The sequence below is a fragment of the Pelecanus crispus genome, chromosome 5, assembly GCF_030463565.1.
Source record: "Pelecanus crispus isolate bPelCri1 chromosome 5, bPelCri1.pri, whole genome shotgun sequence".
Taxonomy (NCBI): Eukaryota; Metazoa; Chordata; class Aves; order Pelecaniformes; family Pelecanidae; genus Pelecanus; species Pelecanus crispus.
Genome location: NC_134647.1, coordinates 43,905,828 through 43,922,344, shown reverse-complemented (window position 1 = coordinate 43,922,344; position 16,517 = coordinate 43,905,828). Strand labels below are relative to the sequence as shown.

The window sequence follows — 16,517 nt, the reverse complement described above, 5'->3', positions numbered from 1 at the left end:
TTTTCTCCCAGGATTTCAGAAGGCACAGCCTGTTGCTAGACTTGCAATATAAAAAGGCTGTTGGGGAAGGGGGAAATCAATCATAATCAGTGTGATATTTTTCTGACTCTGATTTGTACTGTTCTGAGGCTTTCTAAAGACTTTTCTCAAGGAGTTTGAGTGGTGGCTTTCTTTAAAAAACAAGCAAATCCAGTAGTAGGTTTCAGGCTCAGGAGGACAAGTTCAATGACAGGCGGATCTTTCAGATTGCTGCAGTTTAATTTATGGTGGAGGTTTCTCCAAATATTTTCACTGTTCCAGTCCTATGAGAAAATACAACTACCAAGAGATGGGTTAAAAAAAAAAAAAAAAAAGCAAAAAAACCCCACCAACCACTACCACACAACCCCCCAAAACTTTGTTTACAGACTCGAGCTAAGGCAGGATGATTACACAAGTTACTGACGTCAATCATGTACTTTTGGAGAGCTGCCACTGCGCACCACGTGTGCCAGCCCTGGACCTTATTCAGCCCCGCACACCGGGATGGTGGGGAGCTGCTGCTGCCATAGAATTTCCCTTACCCCCCTCCAAACAGGCTTCGTGACCAGGATCATCAGATGCCGGGTGTTAGGTAGGGTTTCTTTGTTTGGAAATAAATGTCAGCTCAGCGGTTGGTTTGTTTGAGGTTTTTAAGGCTTTTCCGTTGCCAACACTTGTAAGAGTCCAAAGACTTCGTCGTGACGTACCCGCTGAACTCATTCAGACTTTCGCTTGGACCTCCCAGGAGCTGGAGAGCCTGTGCGACTGGAGCCGAGCGAGTCGTCCTGCAGCACTCTGAATTTCACCTTTGTTAGAGCTGTGATCTATCGCATTGATAGCAGAGGCAGGCGGGGGGTGTGTGTGTGTGTGTGTGTGTGTAATTAAACTGATTGCACAGGAGCAATTTCCCTGTGTTTGATTTATATAAGTAATGACTTAAAATGGTTTCGGTACGAGTGCTGTATGTGTGTGGCAAATTTATCCCGTGGGATAGCATCCAAGTGCTGACATGGAAAAAGACTTTTCCCAGACACACAGATATTTTAAGACCCTTGTGTGTAGGAGAGTAAGGGCACAACTAAAAATAATGTAATAGATTGATGCCTTCTAATTATTACCAGAACTGACAGCGCTGTCTGTTAAGGTTGTGTTGGATTTCCTGTAAATAATACGAGGCTGTTTTCAATTGCTTGTGATTTTTCCGAACTTTAAGATTTTGGCCTTAAACTTTCCCTGTTAAGTGTCTACATCAGATGAAATTTTTGAGAAGATTACAGCCAAAACAAGTCTTGCTGTTTCCAAGAAGGCAACTAAGGAAAAGTACGTTGTTTTGCTCCTGATTAAAACTAATAAGAATAATCATTTAGGGGATTTGGCTGTGAGGCCTTGGTGCCCAAGGCTTTGGAACAGTAACTTGGAATTGGACAAACAAGTACAGGGCAGGTGGCTGGGTAGGGAAAGAGAGTGCAGAGGGATGGGTTGCGTGGGACAGGTCCAAAGGAGGGACAGGGCTCCTTGGGGTGACTGGAGGGGAGTGTGCTCCCTGGGGTGCGATCCCATCCAGCATGGGGTCTGAAGTCCTTGGTCTACCACTGTCCGCAGCAAACTGGGGATTGCTTGAGCATAGCAAAGCACATGGTTCATCCCATTTGGGAACCAGCTCACTGAGTGACTCCCCTGACTCCCCTGGCTCACTGCAAGGCGCTGTACGGAACACATATGAGGGTCCCAGCCCTGCCCATCTGGTGTTTGTGTTGTCACCTGGTGGTGACATTTGCATTTGCATTTTCTTTAAGGAGGGGGAAAAAACCACACACACAAAAAGCACACAGTGCCCCCCAAAAATGGAGACCAGAGACACATGCATGAATGAAAAGAGCATTATTGAAGTTGCTGCACTGAGCACTGAAGGTAGGACATGGGAGTAGTTAAGCTTCCCTTGCAAGTCTTGCTCACTTTTTCTTTTTTTGCACCTTTTTGATCCCATTTTTGATAATCAAGTGATATCTCTTTTACAAGACTCTGAACATAGTACAGAGAAGGGTAGGAGCAAGGCTGCTTGCTCTCCAGTGGCATGCTGCCTCGTTTCAGGAATCAGAGGAGACATAAGGAGTGGAAGAGGGAAAGAAAGGGGGTCTTAGGGCTAGGGCAGCTTGACCCTTTGGCAGGGAATTGCCTTTCTCCTCTCTGCCACAGAGCCGTGTCCAACTGAATGGATCTAGCCAGCAGGCAGCTTGCAGCATCATGCTCATCTTCTCCATGCCGTTTGCAGGACAGAGAAGGGGAGCTGCTAGTTGCAGAGGTGTGCTTGCACGTCTAAAACATGTATCTTAAAATCAACCGTATCGTATTGAAACCCCCATCCAGCGGGGTTTCATAATCTCTGCCCCGGCTGTGCATTTGATGGCATGGAGCAACTCTGCTCCCTGCCTGCTGTCAAGTCATTGTGAACACAGATGTGCTAATATTTGCAGAGCACTTGTGTACTCTAGTGATCACACTGCAAAACTTTATGTAAAAATCAACAACTCTTTCTTCAGAACCAGGGTTTGAAACATTAGATGAGATTCTGGATAAGATACTGAATCACTTCTTGCTAATTGAGCTCTGTGCAACCTTTGATTGGAATGAGGCATGTGTCCTAAAATACTAAATACTAAACAGTCCTGAAAATAAAAGCAATATATTAATGCAGGTGTGCGGGAGCACTGACCTGAAATTACACAGGCAACGTGCACTTGTGTTTCCCACCTTTTTGCGTGTTTAACGTTCAAACCTCAGGAATGTTTTTTCCCCATTGTCAGAGGGGCTTTGGTGGGTGAGGGGGCTTGTTTTGCCATATGATAAGTATATGCAGCAATCCCAACATCATTTCATCTTCAGCAATTACAATTTCTCTGAAGACTTCAGTCTCTTTTAAGATGCAAATTTTAGTCTTTCATATATGAGAGAGAGGAGCTGTGATATGCTCATGGTTTTTTGTGGCGTTTGGAGGTTGGCATTTGGGGGGGGTGTTTTTGTTGTGACAGTGAACCAGGTAAAGTAGGACACTGTTCTCTGAGCAGACTTCAGGTATTTTGAGTTAAAAGTGTTACCTTTTCAGCATGATAGGTCTTGAAGCAACAATTCCCTTTCTAAAGATAAATATGCAAGTGAGATTTCTGCAAATTCTGTGCCAGAAAACTCAACTTTTTACCTTTCCGTAGTGAAGATGAGTGTTTTGGCTTTAGTCCCCTGGATGTGTAATTCATGAAGTCTTACTAGAACAGATAATCTCCCTTTTAGCCCTGAATTGTACTGTTAAGCAGATTGACACTGAGCTTCTGTGGTCAAATTATGGTTCTTCTGAGTAAACCCCATTTTTAGTACGCTCTGGAAGGTGAGGTGTTTCTCCTGCTGTGGCATATATATGGCAACATATATACGCCAGACTACAGTGCCTCAACTTGTCTGGTGCAGCAGTGTTGGGTGGATACATTTTTATTAGCACCTAGAATTTAACCTTGCTATTTCCTGGGTTTTTTCTTTTTTCTTTTTTGGAAAGCGTTAACTGTTTAGCCTCAAGTGACTCCTGGAATAGCTTTTCATATATAATGTTTAATGTGTAATATTAGAAAAAGACAGTGTATTAGGTTGCATTGCACAGCATTCAGGTAAGGCTATTACCCTTTGAACAGTTTAAGGGAAGCCTGGTTTTGAAGTACCTAGACATAACTTTGGACATAACAAGTATTGAAAAAGATCTCCGGAAAACCTCCTTCAGCATTCCTGCTAAGTGTCTCAGTCAGTTGAATATGAAATGCTGTTCAGCAGGACGTGAGACACTTGGCATTCATGTGCTTGTGCATTATGACACCTATTACTGCCTAAATGCTGCTAAGTGGTTTTGCCAGGAGCCGTTGTTCTGTGGGATGTCTGTTGCTGCAGATCTGGCGATATGTAGATGTGTACCTGTCATAATCAAGCCCCATAACTCCAATTATTTGGGGGGGGTGGGAGGGGAGAAAACAGCTTCTGCTGGTGCCAAGGTGTTTTATTCTCACTCCCCCTCCTTTTCTCCTCCAGGCAGTCCCTGTTCTTTGATTCATTACAGTTGGGTTGTTCCCTCTCATCTAGGCACAGAGGCCATCAGTCTTGTGGTCCTTCCAGCAGGTAGGCTGCCTGAGACAGTTATTTTTTCCTGCTGTCTCATCACTTCAGGAAAAAAAACACAGGAGATTTTTCTTTGCTGCAGAAGGCTGTGCCAACTCCCTACATGGCCTATGCCCAACTCAGCCTCTCCCCATCATCCTTTATCATCTCTTGTTTCTCTTTGGTGTATAAAAGTTGAAAATTAGGATCTCCTCATTCTGTAAGGGGTACCTCAGGTGGGAAGAGTTGATAGCCAGAAGAGCAGGGCTTGTGTTATCATTTCCAAGTGATTAATTCAAGCAATATGTTTTCTTCTCCAACTGTTTGTCCACATGTCCGCACCCCTGTGCATACACTCTTGCCTTACGTCTCTCTGCTAGCGCTCTCCTTTCTCTTGAGCATCCCCACCAGAGTACCTGCTCCACACCGCCCACCTCTTAATTTCTAGCCATGTCCTTGACTTGAGACCAACACTTTGTGGCTGTCTGTCTCAAGATACTTTTGAGCTGAGCTTTTATTATCTCTTTTTTTCCTCTGTTTTCTCTCGTTTTTACCAAAGCTGTGTCTCCAGCTATCCGGAGTTGTTCTCTTTCTTCTCTGAGTTTGTCCTTGGTCTCCAGAAGGAAGAAAGGGAGGTTTCTGCTTGCTTCTGCCCAGCATGGCATGGTCAGGGCCAAGCCAGTCTGGTGTCCTCCCTTGCTTCCTGGCTTCTTCTCTTTCCCTGGTCAGTGGGACACACTGTGTCACTCTGCCAATGCCTGTGTCCCCCACAATGCTGTTCAAAGGGGAGCAGGACTCTGCAAGTTTGATGTTACCAGCACAGGACAGGCTGAGGCTACCTTCTGCTACTCCACCTCGTTCCCAAAACAGGGAAGTCACTCCACCCCACTGGGTGTTGTCTGTGCTTCCCAGGATATAAACTGGATAGTTATCAACAGTAGTGCTGTCTCAACCACCTTCCAGCATATCTCTACCTGCACAAAGTTTTCACCAGCTGTACGTATCTGGCAAAGTGGAATGGGGTTTTGGCGTGTTGTTAAGTGTGATCTCTGAGCTTCTACTACCTGTAGATAACCCTGGATGAGTTGTATGGAAATGTGATGATTTATCCCAAATTTGAAGGTGTGTGTGGTTGTTTTCAGCCTCCAACCTGTACCTTTTGATGCACATCAGTCTGTCCAGCAACACTGAAGTCTCTGAAGGGCATGACTGAGGTATTCCCTCAGATTCCCCCAGATGCCCACAAGACTGTTACTAATTTCATGTTTCAAAGCAGTCCCCTCAGTGATTCAAACTTGTTCTCTACTTTCAGAAACCATTACCATGATGAGCAACACTGGAGAAATGCCATGTTCCCGTGTTAGACTCCTAAACTGGAAAAGATCTTGAGAATAGATCTATCTCAAGTTTTACTTAAAGTCGTGCCCAACTTTTATCTCTGTCAGTCTTTGATAACTGAGGTTCAGTGTTGAACGAGCCTTGTCCTTTTGATTGTGCAGGACCACAAATTTCTTCTGTAACCACTTGTCATCTTAGGAGAAAGATTCAGAGGTGCACAACTTCATCAGAATTGGTCTGTCCAGATAGGAAGCTTTGCTGTGCAGTCCTGTGGAAGTTCATCAGCTCTGCTTCTGCTCCAAGAAGCTCTTCAGCCACGTTTTAGAACGAGAGAGATCCCTGTGACACTTGTTGCCTAAAGAAAAAGTACATTAATTATATTCTTCTAGGAGCTTCTTAAGCATTTTTCTGTTGGGGACTTTTCATTACTCTGTGATGAGTAAACAGACATTTCTAGCCTCTTCAGCAGTATCTTCAAAGTTTTCAGTGTCCTAAGAACATATCATTACAGAGAAGGTAGTGTGAAGCAGTAGATATGTCATATCTGGTAGGCATACCAGATGCCAGCTGACCTGAAATTTTACTAGCAAAGAAATGCAGCCTTTTTTTCCTTATGAAGCATTCCACAGAGAAATGACGACTTCTTTGTTTTCCCTTGTATTGTGACCTGACGTTGCTATGATTTTTTTCTTTCTGTTCTTTGTATTTTAACGATGTAGGTAAGAAATCTTGCCAGCTGTATCGAGTCTTTTAAAAATGCTTGTAACTAGAGATATATAGTTTCTTCCGCACTGAAACAGTTAGCTGTCTGAGGCTAGAGAGGCAGTGCCTCTAACAATGTTTTATTGTGGCAGTATGTGATAGCCAGAGGTGACTGTGTTTGAAAATAGAGGAATAACCTCATTGCAAAGGAAGCTAGAGAGCTAATTAAGGGAAGGAGAAGTTATTTATGGTGGATTGTGTAATTGTTTAGTATTTCAGATATACTTGTAAGCATTTTCAATGCTATCTTAACTTTATTTTCATTCCCTTGCGCTTCGATTACCTTAGACTTTCTTAAATTACATGAGCACATGTTCATAAAATTGCAAAAACGGAAGATTTTTAGGGAGTTTTAATGGGCCTAGGATACACATACTCATGTATTATATAGAATATGTTCATAACAAAGTGCTTTCTTTGCAAAATTGTCCTTTAAGAAGAACAGGGTTGCAGCAGCTAGAAAAATGACATACCAAGAGATTCATTTTGTATTAGGAGAGCAAACCGAATGTTTGAAATGTCCTTGTCATTGACCACGTGATCTTTCAACCTTCATTGTAGCATTTTACACGTGTTTTTCATTTAATTCTTACATTTTTATGGAGTTGGAATGATTTAAAACTTCTAGAGAATTACACTGCTTCTTATTTCCATTAGATTTGACAATGACATTGTAAGTTCTTTCCCAGCAATTCCCTTGCATAGTTCGTAAGTTCAAAAGGTATTAAGTTCAAAGCTTGAGACCTTCGATCCAGGCAGAAAAAAAAGTAGCAGAAGATCATTTATGATGATTTAATTATCTTTGAAACAGATTATATTCATCATGCCTAAGAAAGCTTAAAGAAAATTGATGGAAGAACTTCCTGTAGCTTAACGTGGTTTAGTTATCCAATGTGTATTACAAGTAATGAAAGTGGGGAGGTGGGGAGGGTGGGAGGTACATCAGAGAAGTCCTTGGAAGTTTTGTTACTGAATCTTTTAGGTTGGCAGGAACCTCATGAGATCATTTAGTCCAATGTCCCTGCTTGAGCAGGGTGAGTGAGAGCAGGTTGCCCAGGACCATATGCAATTGGGTTTTTAGTATCTCCAACGATGGAGACTCCACAGCCTCTCTGGGCAACCTGTTCAAGTGTTTGACAGCCCTCACAGGAAAAAATGTGTTTTCTTGTGTTCAGAAGGAATTTCATGTGTTTTAATTTGTGCCTATTGCCTCTTGTCCCGTCACCTGTGAGTGCAACCCATCAGGCCTCATAGACTTATGTATGTCCAGGTTTTTTTAAGTGCTCCCTCAACGTGGTGGTCCTCCGCCAAGGCTGAGTCTTCCTTGCTCCAGACTTTCCCTCTGGTCTCAGGGGCCTGGGATTCCTGAAGGATGATCTTACTAGTAAAGAAGGCACCAAGTGCCATGGCCTTTTCTGTGTCATTTTTCACCATGTCCCTTCCCCCATTCAGCAGTGGGTTCATGATTTCCCCAGTCTTCCCCTTTTCTTTCTTGATGCCCTTCACATCCCTTGCCAGATTCAACTCCAGGTTGGCTTTGGCTTTCTTAACACCATCCATACAAGTTCAGATAGTAACTCTCTGCTCCTCTTGGGTCACCTGTCCTGCTTCTAACTCTTGTACACTGCCTATTTATATCTTGAGTTCAGTTAGGAGCTCCTTGCTCGTTCATGCAGGCCTTCTGCAGCCTGTGCTTGATTTCTTACTTGTTGGGATGGATTTTTCTTGAGCTTGTAGAATCCTTCAGTATCAGCCAGCTCTCCTGGACCCCTCTAATCTCCAGGGCTGTATCCCATGGGACTCTTCCAAGCAGATCCCTGAAGAGGCCAAAGTCTGCTCTCCTGAAATCCATGACTGTGGCCTGCTTTTTACCCTGTTCCCTCCTCTTGGGATCTTCAACTCCACCATCTCATGGTCACTACAGCCAATGCTGCCTCTGACTTCCATGTCCCCAAATAGTCTTTGCTTGTTTGTAAGTGTCAGGTCTAGGAGAGCACCTTCCTTGTTGGCATCTTGAGCACCTGTGTGAGGAATTCATCATCAATGCACTCAGATCTTCTAGATTGCTTGAGCCCTGTTGTTTTGTCCTTCCAGCAGATAGCAGGATGATTAGTCACTCGTGAAGACCAGGACCTGTGACAATAAGGCTGCTTCTGGGTGTCTGAAGAAGGCCTCGTCTACTTCTAGCTGATGAGGAGGTCTACAGCAGTCTGCCCACTACAAGAGCACTCATCTTGGTCTGTCCACTTATCCTGACATTTAAGCTCTTGACTGACTCCAGATCCATGCCAAGGCACAGAGCTTCATGCATTCCTGCTCCTCCCTCACATAAAAGGCAACTTCCCCTCCTCACCTTCCCAGCCTGTCCTTCCTAAAAAGCCTGTATCCCTCCATCGCAGCACTCCAGTCATGTGAGGTATCCCACCACGTCTCCATGATCCCAGGGAGGTCATAGCCCTATAACTGCACACAGGCTTCTAATCCTCCTGTTTGGTCCCCATGCTGCATGCACTAGTGTAGAGGCATTTCAGAGAGGCACCCAAGCGTGCCAATTCCCCAGGACAGGCTCGAGACCTTCCCCATCAGGCTGTTCTGCAGGCACCTCCTTTACATGCCTGCGCTCAAAGGGCACTTCAGCTCTTTTTTGTTGATTGCCATGTCCTTTCTACTCACACCATACCAGGCCCTGGGCCTGCCTACCCTGTCCCCAGCTTCCTTAGCTGCTTCTTGAGGAACCACTCCCTCACCTGTTGTTTGTAGTTTAAAGCTCTGACTACCAGCTTGACCAACCTGTTGGCAAAGGTACTTTTTCCCTGTTTAGTCAGGTGGATTCCATCTTTTCCAAGAAACTGTTGACTCTCAAAGACAGTTCCATGGTTGTAGAAACTGAAACCCTCTTGCCAACAGCAGCCAGTTGTTGATCACTACAAAAATATTGGCTCTTGTCACTAAGAGTGATGGGCTGCACCCCCTGTCTGTACTGGGCTGGCGCATGAATCCCAGAGAGTCTTGCCTTAAGCTTCCAGGCAAGATAATACCTTTTAGCATGTCCTGCGCCTCTCAGAAGTTGAGACATCCAAAACGCCGTAATCCACAAAGTGCTGGAAATCCATGGCCCTGTGTCCCATTCCTTGCAACACTTAATTTTTAAAAGCTTTGAGCCCCAGTTATTTGAGATCCTCTGCTGTAGCTATGAGCAACCTCTTGCTGTCCTTGCTGTGATACTTGCAGGCAATTAATCCTTTATATTACCTTTGTCTACCTAAATCTGCTTTGTATAGGTTTGCTTAAGTTACATGGCAGAGCCTCCTTTCCTACATTTAGGGAAAAAGGCTTACTTTCAGGTTTGAGCCACTGTTCTTCAAAGAGCTTGTTACAAGCAGTCACTCCTTCTGCATGTGTTCAATAACCATGTTTTGATTTAGCTTTATTAGATTTAAAATCAATATTGCTTTTCATACCAATGACCTAATCCTTATTAAAGGTCTGCCCTGACAGCTTTCAAAGTTCAGCAGTTTCTTTATAAGCCTATGAAATGGGTACAGCCTGAGCTCTTTTAAAGAAAGGAAATTGATTTATTTACCTATGCTGGATTTAAAAACAGTTCACATCTTTTTTTTTTGTTCCAAATAGAAATCATAAGCAGTCTGAGACGGAGAACTGTGAATTTTATCTTGCCAATGAACTTCCAGAAAGTCTGAACCTGTGTGAATTATAGTGAAAATTGTATTGTTCCCTTTGTTTTAGCAGCTGCTTTCAGAGCAGTTCACTATCTCTAGTTAGGAAGGTCTGGTTAGAATGATGCTCCTCTTGCAGTTTGCTTCTGTACAGATGTTGAGTGTCCTCCTAACTAACTTTGTAAGAATGCAAGTTTTGGAGGAATCTTTCTACAACAGCCTCTCACTTTACAGATAAAATTCAGGGGGTGATTCAAGAAGAAGCTAGGCAAACAAGGTAGCAGAAACCTTCTTAGAGGGTTTGTGTGTCTCTTACTTTTTTTCAGAATTTAATTGCCACATTTATTGATGGTTATGCTTCTCCTGTGTGGGTTTGTGAATGGAGTAGCATCCATAGGTGTGCAGGTGCAAGAGTCTCTTATTGAGTGCAAAATGAAGTGGCTGTCATTACTTGGGAGACAGGATTTCATAGTGCTTAATGCCAAGGCTGACCTGACCTTGCTCGTGAGTGGTTGTTTTGGACCTAGTTTATAAGATAAAAGCTATAATTCACAGTCGCTCTTTTCGTGAAGCTGGTTCTTTGAGAACAGAGTGAACTTTACCTGTGATGAGTTACATTTTATTTATCAGTTAACCTCTGGGTTGTTTTCAGATTATATCAAAACCCAACGAACCAGCTCGCCAGCATGAAAGCCACCCTGAGGAGACAGAGGAAGAGTTACGGGAACACCAAGCCCTTTTGGAGGAGCCATACAGCGACAGAGTCGCAAGCCAAAAGGAGGCCCCAGGGCTGGCCAACATGGTGCAAGTGAAGCAAGAACCCATCGAGAGTGATGAGGAGGAAGCAGAGCCACAGCAGGAGCTGGAGTCAGGGCAGAGGCAGGCTGAGCAGGAGCTGCTCTTCCGTCAGGTGAGCTTGCAAAATACCAAGTTTGGGACATGGTTTTTTGTAGAAGATTTGTTGGTTCTTGGTAGTCACCTTACACTACTCTAAGGGGGAGAAGCTAGAGGGAACCAGCTCTTGAGGAGCTGCTATGTAAAGAAACCTTCAGGTAAAATCAGTGCCATCCCTCCCTGGAGTCACCGTGTCAAATCAGAAGTCCTAGGGAGGAGAATCTGGATCACCTGCACAAAATGTAGTCAATGCATTTGCAGTCACTGAACCACTTTCTGCTTGTTTCTTTGGGAAGACAAAGTGCGTCTTAACATTTTTGAGCATTAAATACTAACAGAGGATTTTATATTTTAAAACAAATTGACTGCCCCAGAGAATGGCTGGATAAGGGAACAAAGGATGAGGTTCATTGGAGGGGGTTCATTCTTCAGAACTGGAGATCCTAGAGATTAGCATAGCATAATCTTCCCAATTACATGGCATTCTTCCTGTTGTGGTAGCAGTAATGAAGGTGAGGAGATTGCAATTTTCTTAAGGCATCAGTGCTCTGCTCATCTTTTCAGCCCTTAGCACTCAGCATCTGACTGTACCTACAGCCGGGCGTAACCCCCACATGGGATCTGCAGCCAAGAGCAGATTGCTGTAGCCATGCCAGGGTGAAGCTCTCTGAGTAAATCCACAGTCCTTGGCTAGGGAAAGTGGACTTGTGCCAGGTTTGCAATTGCAGTGTCTGTGAATCAGGTGCAAATTGGTTGTTCCCTGTAGTCATTTGCATCTCGCTTCCTAGCACTGCGGAGCTAACTTGCTTGTCCCACATGAATGTCGCTGACTGTTGCTCAGAGACTACATTTTTGGTTCTATATTGAGCAGCGTTATCTTCATAACAGCGCTGCCTTGAAAGATCAATACCATTGCCAACCATGCTTGTACAAAGTGTTACTTGATTTATAGTCACATCTAAGCCTCATTGCCTTAGTAAATAAATAAATAAATGTAACATGCTCCTAATGACGGACCACAGTGATACCACTCCTCTGAAAGTGCAGCACCCCCGCCCTAGTTCTGGATGCATTTGGCACACCTGAGGATTCTTAAAAATATTACGTCCTCTGCAATTATTTTGCCTCAAAGAGGAGAGGGGATAGAGGAAATGGGAAGGTTGTTGCACCTTGCCAGCGTGCACCAGCTTCAGAGCTGTGGTTTGAAGACACTGCACTTGCCTGACTTCGCTCTAGAAATGTGCACATTTTCATTTGCTGCACGCATGTGCATCCACTCATTTATCAGGGAAAGATGTCCAAGCCTGCTAACTTTGAAAACCCTTAAAAACCCTTTTATGAAGGCACCACACAGACTTTCAGCAACTACCTGCTTCTTTTCCCTGCAGCAAGCCCTTCTGTTGGAGCAGCAACGTATTCACCAGCTGAGAAACTACCAGGCGTCTCTGGAGGCAGCTGGCATGCCCGTCTCTTTCGGAGGGCATCGGCCTCTGTCCCGTGCACAGTCCTCGCCTGCCTCGGCCACCTTCCCAATGTCCGTACAGGAGCCACCCACTAAGCCAAGGTTCACAACAGGTAATGTTTTGGGGCACTGGAGGCTGAAGCGGTGGGGCTGTGGTTACCATTTTGCCTTATGTTGTGCTTTTCTGCCCTGTCCCTGTAAAGCCATCTGTTTGGGTTCTGCATCTCATCTGCGTTTGGGGACTCCGTAACATCCTGTCTCCATCAAGGATAAGATTCAGTCATCTTACTCCCTCTTGTCCTGCTTGTTCCTTCTCCAGAGGGACAGACACCCTACAGTCCAGACAGAAAATAACCTGCAAAAATCAATACAAGCATAGCACAGTACTTTAATTATGTATCTCCAGAAAAAACAAAAGGACAAGCCATATGCTGTGACAAAGCTGATTTAGATGCAAGGCAGAGAGAGGCAATGTTATTGAAAAAGGACAGCATGCCAAATGCAGTATCTGTTGGCTGTATTTTCTGCACCTTCTCCAGTCCCTGCGCAATCTCATGCCATAAGTTATCCACCCTGGGCTCTGTGCCAGCCTACCCCTCTTTCTGAAACACAATCTCTGCCCAGGAATCTGTGCCTGTAGGTTAGGAAAAGTGAGGTGGGTTGATTTCAAGTTGTCAGGGTGCAGAAGCAGGCTGAAGAGTGTTTTCTTACCTGTTGGACCTTCATCTCAAAGGAAAATTGTGAGTGCAATTCTGCATTTGTCTAGTGAAAACCAGAAATGCAAAAAAAGGTGTTAATCTCCCCACAGAGGTTAAAGGTGAAAAATAATTGTTCTTCCCAAATCCTGACAACCACCTTTTTTCCGCCAAAATCCTTTCTGTCTATTCAGTAGCCTTAGTAACAGATGAAAGTTAATTTATGTGCAACTTTTCAAGCCCTGTGTTGGGTGATTAGGCGGACTTATTTTGAAGTCCGCCTTCTTCCCCAAATGTCGAGCTCTATTTTGTGAATGAACATTTTGCAATGTGATATATGCCCTGGGAAGAGGAAGGGAAAAAAAATCCAGAACGCCCAAATAAGAGCAACTCATGATTTTGTTTCTCTTTCACTTATCCATTTATTCTTATTTAACCCATACTTTTTGCATCATTAAAATCAGCACTGTGAATTGGGTTTATTTTCAGACACTGATGGTATAGTAATAGTGATATATTAAATATTACTTTGTTCTTCAGCTGCTAGCTGCAGGGCGAGAAGCATGCATGATCAGCTCTGTAAAAGCCCAAGCAGTATCCCATTTTTGCAAATCAGCCCTTTAAGTCTCTATTTGTTGTTAATATTGAAACCTTGAATTTCAGCAAAACTGCATTTCTAACACAACCAGTTATAGCAAGATTATTCTAGATTTTGGCTTTTGCCAAGGATACAAAGAAGGGTAGTCCCCTGGCTCACGATCAAACCAGATGAAACTTGATCATCTAAGACACTTAGACCCAAACGTTGGTGCTTTAGAAACAAGGAAGCCTGGCCGTACTTTAAGAGATTATTCATTCCTTCTCTTTCTTCCCTTCTCCTCCTCCAGTATTTAAGTTGCATTGTCAATCGTACACAAGACTTTGAACATACAATAACATTTACTACCAGAGGATATAAGTTTGACTCAGATATGTGACTCTAAATTTCATTTAATATTACCGGTAACAGTAAGAATGCAGATTTTGAGAACTGTGCTGCTTTGAAAAGACACTGTTACAATGTTGTGATTTATTTTCCTTGGAGACAGGGTTTAAAAACAAAAAGGTGGCTTAAAATAAGAGGTGGAGTATCACATTGCATTTCTATAGCACCGGACTATCCAGTGCAATGATATGAAGAATGCTTGGTGTATTTCACCTGTTAAATATTCTTTTCACGGCATTTATCCATGTTAAGGCTCCAGGGGCTTGACTTTTCCATTGCTTTCTATCTCATGCAGTTCTCTACATTTATGCTAGGTGAATGGAGGAGGAAAAATGCAATAAAATGCTGTTAAGGGAGGAAGTGTTAGGCATTCACTGGCACTAATAAAAGTGCAAAACATAAAAGCTGAGACCTTTATACTAGTCCTATAACTAGTCCTTCACCTCACATAAAAAGTGAAGGACTAGTTTAATTCACTGTCATTATCTGCTTAACAGTGGCGGGAAAAGAAGAGCCTACTACTACAGGCATGCAAGCACAGAAAGGAAAGGCAGGCATTTCAGCTGTTGAGCATGTGTGTGAGAGTTAGATCGCTAATGTTTTCTTGAAGTTGTCCACGGTATGTCAGAGATTGTGTTTTTGGAGGTGAATACTAAAGCTTAATCACTAGGGTTGAACTATTCTTTGAAAGGCAGGAAATTAGTGTCTTGGGTATTTTTTCAAAGCAAGCAGTGCTGAAGTGCATCAGGCTTCTTTTTCGCTAGGAAAATCCATCTGTTTGATAAGTGACTGCTTTGGAGACTGATCCTAACATGATTGTGTGCTTTGGATTTCAGAGAAATTAAGATTTGAATTCTTGTGATCATTTTGTGAGAGGGCTGGAAAAAACAAACCTCATTCAATGGCCCTAATGAAGCCAACCATGATCACTCTAGACATGAATGTGGCTCTTCAGAGGTCAGTTATTGTCCAGCAGACAAAGGAATTGTTCATCGCTTTCATGTTCAAGATATCATATAGAAAACACTAATGCTTTCTCTGGACAGAGTTAGGACCAGACAGCTGGAAATCCTGGGTTTTACGTATAATTTATTTTCCTGTCTCTATCAGCGACCAGTACCTGAGACTTCAAAGGTGTAGGGAAGGAACAACATAATACACCTCTCAAACATGATGTGCATTACTCCACATGAAAGTCAAAACAGTACCCTTCCTGACTTCTTCAAGCGATCAGTTATGTCCCAAAGCATGACATGTAATTTTCCTTCCTACTAGCATATAAAAGAAAGCCAGTCCTTGAACTTGCCCTCGCCAGCACAAGTAGCCCCCTTGACTTCAATGAATACTTCTGCATGCACTGTTCCGCACATTTGAATAAGACTTCTCAGGTTAGGCCATTAATTTGCATAACTCCAATTATCCAGTCTCTGATCTCCTGTAAAAATGGTTCCACAAATTATTCTGATGTTCTTCATTAAAGTATTTTTCATTTCTGATGAAGGCATTTATTCTCTCCCGTGCAGAGCAATACAATTATCTGAACCTCAAATCATATGTTTGTTCTGCCAAGAAAAGCGAGTTGGTTATGCTTTAGTGCTGACCTTTAAAAATGATTGTTCTCATGTCTTAAAGAGTATTGCTTCCAGCACCACTTAATTTAACTTGTAATGGCCAACGTAGTTTTGTACTTTAAGCTTAAATTGCCAAGCTTTCCTTTGTGTGTGTATGTCTTCATCTGTGTGTCCCCAGTCACAGGAAGGAACTTGGAACAGTTATCTTCTTTCCAGTGGTTTAGTTTTCAAAAAAGAGAAATGTTGAGTGATGTGTGATTACAGTCAGGAAGAACTTCACTGAGACACCACTGTTACCGTTGAATCGTTGGGAAAGGAGAAACTTTATAGATCAAATTGGCTAGCCTTTGCTTTACCTAGAGTTGCATAGTGATAGTTTTTCAGGAGTTACTATTTAAAGCTTAAAGACTTGGGGAGAACACCCTTTAAAAAGAAACTTGCAACACAGATTCACATATCGACTATTTAAATGGTCTTAGATTCCTTCCAGCCTTGCAGTGCAATCAGTATAATTCACTGTCAGGTTGTGCCCAGCTCCCAGGTAGCAAAAAGATTTGTTAGAGCAACAGCATTAAGCATCATCTGGGAATCCAGGAGGTGAACAAGAAAAGGTTGCTTAAAAAACACTGCTTGAAAATGCTTGGGTTTTTTTCCACAAACTTATGAAGGTATGCCTCAGATTTATCTGCAGGTTGGAGTGTCCTTTGCAAATGAGGTGCAGCTTCTTGTTCATAAGTTTCCTATATTATGTTTTACTTTTTCCATTAGTGAATTCTCTGATGCACTCTCCTGCCTGTGCTCCATGCAGTGTGGTTCCCCATTGCCATTCTCTTTGGCCATCACCTGAATGCCTCAATTGCACCATCTTTTAGTCCTTGGTCTCTAAGATCAGTGCCCTCAGAAGGTGCAGTCCTGGCCCCGCTGACGCCAACAGCAGAGTTCCCATGGACTGAAGGGAGCCAGGGTTGCACCCCGAGAGGT

General features: G+C 43.3%; 1 protein-coding gene across 2 annotated transcripts in view; it reads left to right on the top strand.

Annotated features, from left to right (window-relative positions):
• Nucleotides 1–16,517, top strand: part of HDAC4 (histone deacetylase 4) — a 120,720-nt gene that overhangs the window by 52,860 nt on the left and 51,343 nt on the right. For both annotated transcript variants that reach the window (XM_075710041.1, XM_075710040.1), the window contains exons 10-11: nucleotides 10,582–10,839; nucleotides 12,212–12,398. In XM_075710041.1, coding sequence (XP_075566156.1) covers nucleotides 10,582–10,839; nucleotides 12,212–12,398 — 445 coding nt within the window. The remainder of the gene's footprint in view (nucleotides 1–10,581; nucleotides 10,840–12,211; nucleotides 12,399–16,517) is intronic.